A 12,237-nucleotide genomic window follows, 5' to 3' on the forward strand; every position below is an offset into this window, starting at 1 on the left:
AGTCTGAAACTGAGCACCATTTCTGTTTTTACCAGACCGAAAGCTGTTACTGGAAAAAGGAGATGCTCCTGCCCAGGAGCTGGTGAATTCCTTGCAGGTTTTTGAAACAACAGCAGCTTCAATGGACACTCAGCTACATCCTCTGGTAATCAGCTTTTGCATGAAACACTTCAGTCTCTCTGTTGCTAGTTTAAGTCTTTATTGTGTCTTGTTGTGTTACACTGGAATCAGCATCTCTGCTCTGCTTTATTCTAACTCTGTATTTCCTAGACCTGGAGAACAGACTGGTAATATGATGCCTTCTGTTTGTTATGAAAGTGCAGATTAAAATGTGGTGATGTAGCACTGTGTGGCTGACTGAAAGACTTTTTTAATACATGCCTTTTATGTATATATACATAAATGTGGTATGTGGTTATTGTGTAAATTGATTTTGGTTCTGCTAATACTGTGTGCAGTTGAAAAGAAATTTGTAGAATGTCAGAGAGGCTGAACTTGGTTCATCAAAGCTAGTATTTAGGGACTTGCACACTAGGAAAAACCTGACCATCTGTTTAGGTATCCAGTACAGAGGCATATCTGCTCTGATTAAAAGGAAGACACATACACACACCAGAGACATTGATGTATACCCTGCTGGGGAGATGCAGATTTCCTTCTGGGTGTCCTCCTTGTCACACAGAATTATTGAGATTCCCAATATGAGTAATTAATCTGCATAAACACAAAGGGAATGAGTCCAGGACAAATTTGCTAGCTGGAAGGAATTCTTAAATCTGTGTATCTGTATTTAAGAAATAATTATTTTCTCTTTAATAAAAAATACTGGGTATTTAGTACTATCTTTTCAGTGTGAAATACTTCCTTGCTAACTAAGGACTCAATTAATTTTGATTTTGACTGAAATGCTGAATATTTTGTCACTCTGAATTTTGTCTGTATTGGGGAGTAATACATGTTCAAAGTTTCAATTGCCTTTTTCTTCTGAAATAATTTTTTCATTTTAAACAATTATATCTTGCAAAGGAGCCATTCCAAGCATTCTTAAATTACTTTAAAAGACTCTGTAGTTAAAAAAAACCACTATTTTTTTTATTATTCATATTAACCTTTACTCCCTGCACCTTTTTCTTTTGTTCAGTTAATACAGCATTTGCCTCATCTTTACATGTGCCTTCAACATCCCAGCACTGCTGTGAGACACATGGCTTCCCGTTGTGTGGGTGTTATGAGCAAAATAGCAACCATGGAAACAATGAATATCTTTCTAGAGAAAGTTCTGCCGTGGCTGGGAGCAATAGATGACAACACCAAACAAGAGGGTGCAATTGAAGCACTTGCATGTATCCTTGCTTGGGTATTCAGAAATGCAGAAGATTCTTTGTTGTTTCACTTGGGTGAACAAAAATAGTTGCCTGAAAAAAATGGGAGGAGGAATGAAATAAAATACTAAGCTGGTTTTTGTTCTGTGGAAAGAAACAGAAGAAAGTTTCATTTACATTGCCCGTATTTTATCTGCCATGTGACATTTTGGTGGAGGTGATTCGGTTTCTCAAACCATGCACTTTGCTGGCTAAATGTAATTGGGTAGATCAGATTTCCCTGCTTCTGCATTGCTTTGTTACTAGAAATTTCATTCATCCAAGTGTAACAATTAATGACTTACTGAGTGTGAAATCTCCTGGGTGAATATTTGTCAGACAAACCTGAACTATTAAAAACTATTTCCTTAATGAGCACTGCAGGTGTAATGGAGCAGCTGGATGTTGGTATTGTCCCATACATTGTTCTCCTGGTGGTTCCAGTTCTGGGCAGAATGAGTGATCAGACAAACAGTGTACGTTTTATGGCCACTCAGTGCTTTGCCACACTGATCAGACTGATGCCTCTTGAGGTAAGCTCCAGCTGTAAGTACAGGGATGTGTGAGCTGTCCTGCATCCACTCTCACCAGCTGCAAAGTCCAGGCTTCTGGCTTATTAAATGCTGAATGAGTAACTGGTTTTATAGGTGTTGAGTCCATATCAAATAATAGAAGATGTGCCATTTAAAATGAGCAAAATTGGACCCTGTGTTAGCAATTTTCTAATTTAATGTTAAAATAAAATTTTTCTTTATAAGAAGCTCATGCCAGCTGCATGCACAAAATTAAACGGTAGATTTATTAATTTTGTGTGTAATGCTGCTTTTCTTAGCTTGGGTTTAAAACCTTTAGGCATTGTGTGTGCACTCTCCTTAGGTATGTGTGTTGCTAAGTATGTTGTCAAGAGAAATGCACAGAAGCAGTACTGGTTTAAAGGCAAAATCAAAAATAATAGAAATAGAAAAGTAATAGAAATAATGTCGGGATAAGTAGGGTCACTTATTACTAGTTCCTAAAATCAAAAAGCACCACCCTACATATAGAGGTAAAATATTGTATATTATGATGCAGTAGTGCTTAATCAGTACAGATCTGTTTCAGTCTTTCATTCCTGCTATAACTTGCATAGCTCAGACAACTTCTGATGTTGTGCATCAAGGACTACAATGCTTCTAAGTAACTTAATGTGACCACCAGATGGTAATAGAAGACAATTTAGAATTTCCACAGCAGTAATGAAAAGCAATTGTCAGCTTAATGCATTTTTTATTCTTTCACTTTTTAATTTAGCACAATAGAACCTCAGTATCTGATAACTAGTGATCTGCCTTAACAGGACCACACTTACTTTGTGTGCTTACACTGAGATGTTCAACTGGTTGAAAGGGAGCAAAGAACTTAATTTCTAGCATGCTCATTGCAGTGCCATTTGCACCAGGCCCTTCTTCATATGCATCCTAAACACAGTGCTGTGGAATACTCCTAGCTTGGGGGAGGGTTAAAGCTATTTTAATAAAGTTCAGTGAGAATCTCTTAAAACCTACTGTACTGGTTTTATTAATTGCATGCATATGCATGATCACGTCATATTTATTTTCCATATTTATGGAAGAAGTGCCTTCAAATTTCCATTTCTGGTCAAGTTCAGTATCAGATACTGAACTATATTAAATATGTGAGCATAGAGTGAAGCAGATTAATAGTGAGAGAAAATACTCGTATTGTCATGGAACAGTATTTTATTTAACAATAGATAAATAGCATTAAGTGAATTGGGGCAACTTAACTATGCTCTGTTTTCTGCATCTTTATGCTCAAATTGAATATTCCTGCAACCATAAAAGTGAAAGTATTACTGAGAGAGGGATTGTAAGATAAATGGTTCAACTTGATCAAACTTGTATTGATAAGCAATTCTGCTGCAAGCTGACAACATATTTGAACCAAATGACCTGCCACAGTGTTCATACTGCAGGTGGGATCTGCAAAAGGGAGTGTAGGCAGAGCATTGAACAAGGAGGCTGCTGTCCCTGTCTGTGTGTGTATTTAAATATCCTGTGGGGCAGTACTAACATCCCCCTTCCTTACTAACCACATACATGGTGGCAATATTTGGTAGAGGATTTTTTTAGTCAGGAGCCCTCTGTAAGTGCTCAGTAAGATGGGTTTTGAAGTAAAGCTGACTAATTGAAAGAGGATGGAAGAGGCCCAGAAAAATGGGATGACAGATGTGATGTTGGTAAAATGGCAGTGCCTCTGCTGCTGCTGTGTGTAATTTGCAAGCAAGAATGAGTATATTTGGCCCCCACATGCCTTCTTTGGGCCTCTGGCCTGGTATGGGGAGTACCTAGGAAGTAAAGGTCTGCTGTTACAGACCTAGAGGGGTTCAGGTTTTGTTTTTTTCTCCCAACAGTTTCCAACTGCTTGAATTCATCCTGTGGGTTTCAGTATCACTTTAGATCTAATTCTGCTAAGTAGGAGAAAAATCCATCAAACTTTGGATGGTAGCTTGTGGCTCAAGAGGAGTGGGTGTCATAGGATTCTCTAGCAAGCCAGATAAACCCTCTGATTAGAGGTAGAATAGCTCAGTCTTTGTAGAATCTTAGCAGCTTGACCAGAATTTTCTATCTCTTGTGTAATTTTTATCAATCTTTTCAAAGTGTCCTTTTGGGGCAGGATTTATCTCTTGAACCTTGCAACTCTGCATGTTTTGACCTGCAAGTAATCAAACAAGTATAGCTAAATATAGTATTTAACTTTTGAGTTTAGAATCATACAGTTGAGAAGATTGCAGATCTTTACTGTGTGTTTAAAATGTCTGAGTAATGTGAGGTTTAAGTTCTTCTTCTCTGTGTGGCAGTTTAGTCCTGTAGCCCTTACATGACTGCTTTAAAATGTTACCCTAGGCTGGTATACCAGACCCACCAAACATGTCTGAAGAATTAATCAGGATGAAGGCTAAAGAACGTCACTTTCTGGAGCAATTACTGGATGGAAAAAAACTGGAAAACTATGAAATTCCAGTACCAATCAAAGCAGAGCTCAGAAAATACCAGCAGGTAACAGCTTATATTTTTAAAGTTCCAGTCTGATATGGTTTCATGGGATAGTAGGAGTTGTTCAGATACATTTTTCTTGTGAATTTTTTGGGTGTTTGGTTTTTGTTGTGCAGTGTGTATCTTGGACTCTGGGTATGGAAGAACAAATGAAGTAATGCATCCTTTCTATACTGTTCTAGTGATATTTTTCCCCTTCTTGGATTTTGCCTTTTCTGGGAATGGTCAGTGGGCTGTGCCTTGCTAACACTGACTGTGGCAGCCCAGCACTGTAAAGCCAGGCCTCACTGTACTATTTGGATGTTTGGTTTTCCCTTTATTCCTCCTGCTTTTAGTGAATGGGCTGTAGGGGATGCATTTGTGGTGGGGAACCAGCTCCTGGTTTGGCAGTGCTGGGTCACTGAACATATGGATGTGTGAACTGAAGCTCAACTAGCAAAAAGCCAGGTTTTATTGAGTCACTCTCCTTTTCTAATTTCAGGATGGAGTGAACTGGCTTGCATTTCTCAATAAATACAAACTTCATGGAATTCTTTGTGATGACATGGGTTTAGGAAAAACTTTACAATCCATTTGCATTCTTGCAGGTGATCATTGCCTCAGGTAAGCTTAAACAAATCACATTTTGTCTTAGACTTTAATTATAAGTCTTGTGTGGTAATGAATCTGGACATAGTCCTGAGCAACTGTGACTGTGTGTGGCTGTGCTTGGATAGAGGGTTTAGACCAGGTGGACTCCACAGATCCCTTCTCACCTCAACTCTTCTGTGAAAAACAAGTTTTTTAAACTCTTATTTTATATTCTTCAAGGGCTCAGGAATATGCAAGAACAAAACTGGTGGACAGTGTTCCTCTTCCCTCCTTGGTGGTGTGTCCTCCTACACTCACAGGACACTGGGTGGATGAAGTGGGCAAATTTTGCTCAAAAGAATATCTTAATCCATTGCACTATACAGGACCTCCTACTGAGAGAGCAAGGTAACAATCTTGCATTTATAACTGGTTTACAGTAAAATATCACACATGGAAGTTTTCAATATACTTTACTACTACTGAAGCATAGTTTGTGGGTATGGAAACATTTGTGGTGGTGTCCTTAAAGGCTGAAATAATAACAAGTAAGGAACACTTCAATTAACTAATTTTTTTTTTTTTTAAGATTGCAACACCAGGTGAAAAGACACAATCTCATAGTGGCTTCATATGATGTTGTAAGAAATGACATTGACTTCTTCAGGTAAGAATTGGCTTGTTTTCTGAGGTTTTTAATAGCTTACAATTTTAAATGCTACTTAAGTCTGGGTTCTTCTTTTCCAGAAATATTAAGTTTAATTACTGCATTCTTGATGAAGGCCATGTAATAAAAAATGGAAAAACAAAGCTGTCAAAAGCAGTAAAACAGCTGACTGCTAATTACAGGATAATTCTTTCTGGGACACCAATCCAGGTAATTGATTTTCTATTTTGGATGAATAGGTCCGTCTTGCACTCAGCTTTATTGTACCTTTTAACAATCATCTTGTTCAAATTATACATTGTAAAACAGCTTTTCATTTCTAAATGCTCAAAACATCATCTTTCCCTTTCCTGGTATATCTGTGTATAGGGGAATGAATGCAAGTTTTGTGGTATTAATGGAGTTCAAAAGTTGGCAGCAAGACTTTCTCTACCACTTCCTCAAGTAAAATTAGCAGGAAACTCAATTCTGAGATCTCCAGATTTTGAACTTTGTCCAGATGACTTGGCTCTGCAGTATCTGTCTCACCCAGGACTAAGACCACTGGTGTGTCCTGGGTTTTGTTAATCAGGAAAACTCTGGTTGTGGCTTAAGGCACTGGACACAGTGGAAAGTCCATTTATACATTCAGGTGCATGCAGAGGTATTTTTGTTACTCAGATGGATGAAAGAGCCACCAAGCTCCAGGAGCTTGGGACCTAGGTTATAGTGTGAAGTTTGTAGGATTTTAAATATGTATGGAAACATTTTCTGATACCTTGCAACAACTTATTCCTTATGAAAATAATTTATCAAATGTTTCTTTTATGTGCAGAACAATGTGTTGGAGTTGTGGTCGTTGTTTGACTTCCTAATGCCAGGGTTCCTGGGCACTGAGCGCCAGTTTGCAGCTCGCTATGGCAAACCAATCCTGGCAAGCCGAGATGCCCGCAGCTCCAGTCGAGAACAAGAGGCTGGTAAGGATCAAGTGTTTCATCTTTGGGTTTTTGTTTTAGCCTTTTAAATGAGATCTGCTAATGAAAAGAAGTGTGGTTATTTCTAACATCAGAGATTGAGGGGGAGCTGAATGGTTTGAAAAATATGTTTTTCTTCTAAAACACTGCTGCTGTTGCCCTCACTAGGGGTACTTGCAATGGAAGCTCTGCACCGCCAAGTGCTGCCATTCCTGCTAAGGAGAATGAAAGAGGATGTGCTGCAAGATCTTCCACCCAAAATTATTCAAGATTATTACTGTATTCTCAGTCCTCTACAGGTATGCTTAAAAAGTGGCTGAAAGTTTATTTCTCAGCATAGTTAAGACCACAAAGGCATGAATTCTGTATTCCTGTGTCAATTTGATATCAGCTCTGACAGTCTCTGGGTGTACTAAAAGAATTTTGTAGTATGTGTTTAAAACACTAATTCCAGTCCTGTATTAATACATATTTCTTGAGTTTAATTTTGGGCATTGTTCAAGAACAACATTTAGGTATCTGCAGATTGTTTTTCAATAACCCTTTCCAAGTTGAAAGAGAATAAATGGCAAGAGATTCTGTTGTTAAAGTTTATGTTCTGTTACATATGAAATAGCTTTCTTGATAAATGATAATTCTGAATTTTAACTTGAAACTAAACTCTGAATAGAACTATCTTCTGTCAGAAAAAACACACTCATTCTCTGGTCTGCAGGTTCAGCTTTATGAAGATTTTGCCAAGTCTCGTGCCAAATGTGATATTGATGAAACAGTTTCTTCAATTTCACTGAATGACGAAACTGAAAAACCAAAGCTTAAATCTACAGGTCATGTATTTCAGGTACAGTTTTTTTCAGTAATTTTTATTACCTAGTATATACATTTTTGGTAACTGTATTTATAGGTTTAGTAGAAAATTAAAATCAAGTAGTAAACTTAGACATTTGTGGTCATATGATCTAAGTAGAGTATTTATGGCTGGAATGTGAAGTATAGCTATTATGTTTAAATTATGAGTTTGTGTCTTATGATGCATAACATTGCCTCATTTTAATGTGATCTGCTCAGTTCCGCTCTTTTGTGGATCTTGTAAAAACTGAGTACTGAGAGAGCAAAACCTCAGAATGAGGGAAGTAATTCTGATTGCATCAACTCTTACACTTCAACATTAAGATTCTGAAACATGGACAAAATGTTTCCTTAATGGTAGATCTGAATTTATGAAGGTTCATGATCTTATAGAACTGAAGATTAACTCTTGGTTAATTGGAAGCAATTATTCTCAAAGTGCTCCCAAACCCATTTCCTCTACTGCAGACTCAGATCAAAGTGTGGAAAATCCTTGCATTTTTCCAGAAAGAAGGGACCAAGATCACAAGGAGTGTAACAGTGTTTGGATACAATTTGAAATGCAGGTTTTAAATGTGTAACTTTGATGAAAATACACCATAAAGTCCAGATTGTGGAATGTGGCAGAGTGACCCCTGTACTTACAGTTAATTCTGTTAATCCTTTTTCTGTAACTGTGTTTTTGCTTATCATTTCTTTGAACTTCATTTCTTAAATAATTCAAGGCATTGCAGTACTTGCGGAAGCTCTGCAACCATCCAGCATTGGTGCTCACAACCCAACACCCAGAGTACAAGAGAATTACAGAGCAACTTGCAGCTCAGAATTCTTCCCTTCGAGACATCCAGCATGCACCTAAGCTGTCTGCTTTGAAACAAGTGAGTACACATTTGTTGTGCCTTAAATTCCCCAAATGTCTCTGCTGCTGTTACAGTTTAGGATGCTTATATAAGCTTTCATCAATAGGAAAACTCTTTTTAATAAAATTAAGTAGTAAATGAAAAGAATGCAAGAGTGTTTCAGGGATATGCCCTATTTTCCCTGATAATTTAAGAAGGAGGGGGAAACACAATCTTCATGGCGATGATGTCTATATAATTTGTTGGCATATGAAAAACCTTACTTATGTTTTTTTCTTGTCCTCCTTGTTGCAGGTTTTTTTCGTTTTTATTACACAGGAGACTACTTGATAAAGTTAGATTGCATTTCCATAGTTTTACTTACAATAGAGTTTAAGAAAAGAAAGTGGGGTCTTTTAATTTTTTAATGGCTCTTAAGTTTTTCATAGTTTGACAGGGAAGCCAAACTTTGTCTCCTTGTCATTTAAGTGACTGTCAATTAGATACTTCCTTCTGCAGTTTGTTTCTCTAATTTCTGCTTTTGATAATCAATGAATGTCAATATTTATATGAGCTCTACAGTCATTTTGATGACACACTTTAATGTTCTTTTACTTAAAGCTGCTGCTAGATTGTGGTTTGGGGAATGGTGGATCTTCAGAAAGTGGTACAGAAGCAGTTGTGGCCCAGCACAGAGTGCTTATCTTCTGTCAGCTGAAGAGTATGCTGGACATAGTGGAGCACGACCTTCTGAGACCTCAGTTACCTTCAGTTACGTACCTGCGGCTGGACGGCAGCATTCCTGCTGGGCAGAGACATTCCATTGTTTCCCGGTATGCCTCATCCCCTAGAACCACTGTGAGGCAGCTTTGATGAACTGTGTTATTTAGATGGTGCAAAATTGGGTTTTTTTATCTGCCTCAAAGCAGATGAGGTTCATAAATTCTTTATTTAAATGAAACTTACCGTGCTTAACCTTTTCTTGTATGCAGGTTTAATAATGACCCATCTATAGATGTTCTTTTGCTCACCACTCACGTTGGTGGACTGGGACTTAACTTGACAGGGGCTGACACCGTTGTGTTTGTGGAACATGACTGGAACCCGATGAGAGACCTGCAAGCCATGGATCGGGCACATCGCATTGGGCAGGTGAAAACCTCTTCATTTCCCGTAAGGGTGGCTTTTCTCATGCTGAATTTGCTTGAGAGAGTTTGTAATGTATAACAAAGTGACATCTCTGGGTTTCTATCAAGCTTCCATTCATACTTCTTGCAAATATCCCAGCTGCTGAAGTGCATTCTTCCTTATTCTACCCTCAACTTGATAAGTCTTCTCTTCTGTACTTCCTGAGCTGCTGGGGAGAGGCCAGAGAAGAATCACCCTTTGGTGGAGGAAGAGATAACTCAGGACTGAGACAAGGAACTGAAGGGACAGCCTGCAGAGTTGTTCCTCTCTGGTGCAAGAATGAGTGGTGGTAGTTTTCCTCTAGAGCTGTAAAAATCAGTGAATTCTTCCAGAGTACAGAGGCAACTGAAGATGTTTCTACTGTATAGTGGCAGTCTTGTGCTTTCCATCTAATGTCCGTCAGACTGAGTAGAGTTACTGAAGGGTGGCTCCAGCCCAAACTGCCTTTAGACTGTCCATGCTAAACACTAAAATCTTATGCTTTCCTGAATATCTGAGATGATACTTGTTAGCTAAATGTGGGTTTTTTTTCTTTCAGAAACGTGTTGTTAATGTATATCGCCTGATAACCAGGGGAACTCTGGAAGAGAAGATCATGGGTCTTCAAAAGTTCAAAATGAATATTGCAAATACAGTGATCAGCCAAGAAAATGCAAGCCTACAGAGCATGGGAACAGAGCAGCTTCTTGATCTGTTCACTCTTGACAAGGTAAAGAAACAGTTTTACAAATACCTACCAAAAATAGAGTCAGCTTAGGGAAAAGCTTTGCTTTTAAATGTAAAATTTAATCACATGAATGCTTAAGTTGGACTGATGAATAGTAGACAGCTCTCTGAGCAACAGGAGGAAGTGATATTTCCCCAGAAGAATTATCAGACTTGAAGAATTTATTAGATTGTTGAAAACATTATTCTGTATATTAACAGGAATTTTTTTTCTTTTGTGAAGGATGGCAAAACTGAAAAAGCAGATACCTCTACCTCTTCTGGGAAAGCATCAATGAAATCAGTACTTGAAAACCTTGGAGAACTATGGGATCAAGAGCAGTATGACACTGAATACAGTCTTGAAAACTTTATGCATTCATTAAAGTAACCACCACATATTTGTAATACAACTGCTGCTAGTTCACATATTTTTCTGCTGATATTCAGCAAACTTCAAAGCATATAGAGTGAACCTTTAGCTTAATGTGTAAATAGACTTACTGAAAGAAGAATCTTCAAAAGACTGGCATGAAGTAGTGTCAGCTCTTTCACTGGGAAGTTATTCTGTCTTAAACGTTTGCACTGTATAAAAACTTTAAATGTAAACATTGTGAGGTGGTTCAAATTTTACTTGTTCTGAACAGCTGCAAATTCTTACTTGGTAGAAGAATTAAAACATAGCAGGTTTTACATCTGTTAACAAGTGTGACTTGTGTTTGCAGTTAAGTCCACCATTCTTTCTTTCTGTATCTATAATAGTTTTGTACAGTTGTTTCAGTGAGTACTTCAGGTTGTTCAGTGTACATTTTTCTTTTAAACACAACTTACTTTTATGGTATATTTAAAAAGCAATTTTCAACTTAAGCTTTCATTCAGATCATTTCAGGAGTTACATCACCAGAGGCAAAGCCTAGAAGCCTTGAAAGTATTGAAGAATGGAATGGCACTAGGCCTGTGCACCCACCTTTGTATATTGGCTATATATATATATATATCATGCTCTTCAGTCTTTTGACACCATCTTGTGAGAACAGCTGACTTGAACTTTTTAATGTAATGAGCTCTATTAAATACAGGTAATGGCCTATTTGAGGCCATGTTTGCATCCTGTTAGCAGGGGTGTACTTTTTTAATTTATCTATAAGGCTAGAATATAGCCACTTTGAGAGATGCATGTATTCCATATGTTTCAATCCTATATATTTTTTGTAACTAAAAGAAGAAATTAAATATACAGACAGACATTTTCCAGAAGTAGATTTTACACTGTCTAGGATTCTAAAATCCATGCTAAAAGTGACTGTGTACTAAACCAATGCATGATTTAAAGCTTCTTAAAGGAATAGGGAGGACTTTTTTCTTTAGGAGAAAATATACATAGAAGTACCTACATTCAGTTTGAGGTAATTGAATAGTTAAAGTTGTGTAACAAAGATAGTAAAAGACTTTAATAGCAGTGAATGAGAAAAATATGGCTGTATGTTATGCAGCTTTTTATAAAAAAGGGAGGCAGTATAAAAGTGTGTTTCTAGATGTGCATATGTACCAGTATATGCACTTTTTTATAAATATTAAGTTATAGATAACTTACAGCAGTTGTCTGAATACATAGAATATATGTATAAATATAAAACCTAAGGTTTATAGCTTGCTGTGTGCTTAAGCATCAGAGCTTAAAAACCACCAGAGACCTCAACTATTGTAAAATAAGATTGTTTTAAAACTATATAAATCAAGACAGTTCTATAGGATTGGAGAAGAATTAATGTCACATTTCAGTAGTTATGAACTGCCAGATTGTAACTAAATTAGCATTCCATGAAAATAAAACAAACTGGGAATATATAAGTTGCATGTTGGGTTTGTCCATGTTTAGTTTTGTTTCTCTAGGGAAGATTTATCTGGCTGTATGAAAAACCTAATGCTTTTGGAAATTACAGCTGGATGATGAGTGTTATATTGGTTAATTTCTACCTTCAGACCATTTCTGTTGTGCTTTCAGCTGATGATCCAAGCAGGGGAGACAAGATGGGTCTTGGTGGTGTT

General features: G+C 37.3%; 1 protein-coding gene across 4 annotated transcripts in view; it reads left to right on the forward strand.

Annotated features, from left to right (window-relative positions):
• BTAF1 (B-TFIID TATA-box binding protein associated factor 1) overlaps positions 1–12,043 on the forward strand; it is a 44,272-nt gene extending 32,229 nt beyond the window's left edge. For all 4 annotated transcript variants that reach the window (XM_059477607.1, XM_059477604.1, XM_059477605.1 and 1 more), the window contains exons 23-38: positions 36–145; positions 1,142–1,343; positions 1,746–1,894; positions 4,268–4,420; positions 4,899–5,020; positions 5,228–5,395; positions 5,577–5,654; positions 5,735–5,864; positions 6,469–6,610; positions 6,776–6,906; positions 7,323–7,448; positions 8,182–8,334; positions 8,917–9,128; positions 9,288–9,447; positions 10,022–10,192; positions 10,433–12,043. In XM_059477607.1, the coding sequence (XP_059333590.1) occupies positions 36–145; positions 1,142–1,343; positions 1,746–1,894; positions 4,268–4,420; positions 4,899–5,020; positions 5,228–5,395; positions 5,577–5,654; positions 5,735–5,864; positions 6,469–6,610; positions 6,776–6,906; positions 7,323–7,448; positions 8,182–8,334; positions 8,917–9,128; positions 9,288–9,447; positions 10,022–10,192; positions 10,433–10,579 (2,354 nt within the window). In that variant the 3' untranslated portion in view covers positions 10,580–12,043. The remainder of the gene's footprint in view (positions 1–35; positions 146–1,141; positions 1,344–1,745; positions 1,895–4,267; positions 4,421–4,898; positions 5,021–5,227; positions 5,396–5,576; positions 5,655–5,734; positions 5,865–6,468; positions 6,611–6,775; positions 6,907–7,322; positions 7,449–8,181; positions 8,335–8,916; positions 9,129–9,287; positions 9,448–10,021; positions 10,193–10,432) is intronic.
• Positions 12,044–12,237: the final 194 nt, after the last annotated feature.

Source organism: Ammospiza nelsoni, chromosome 8 (genome assembly GCF_027579445.1).
Source record: "Ammospiza nelsoni isolate bAmmNel1 chromosome 8, bAmmNel1.pri, whole genome shotgun sequence".
Lineage (NCBI taxonomy): Eukaryota > Metazoa > Chordata > Aves > Passeriformes > Passerellidae > Ammospiza > Ammospiza nelsoni.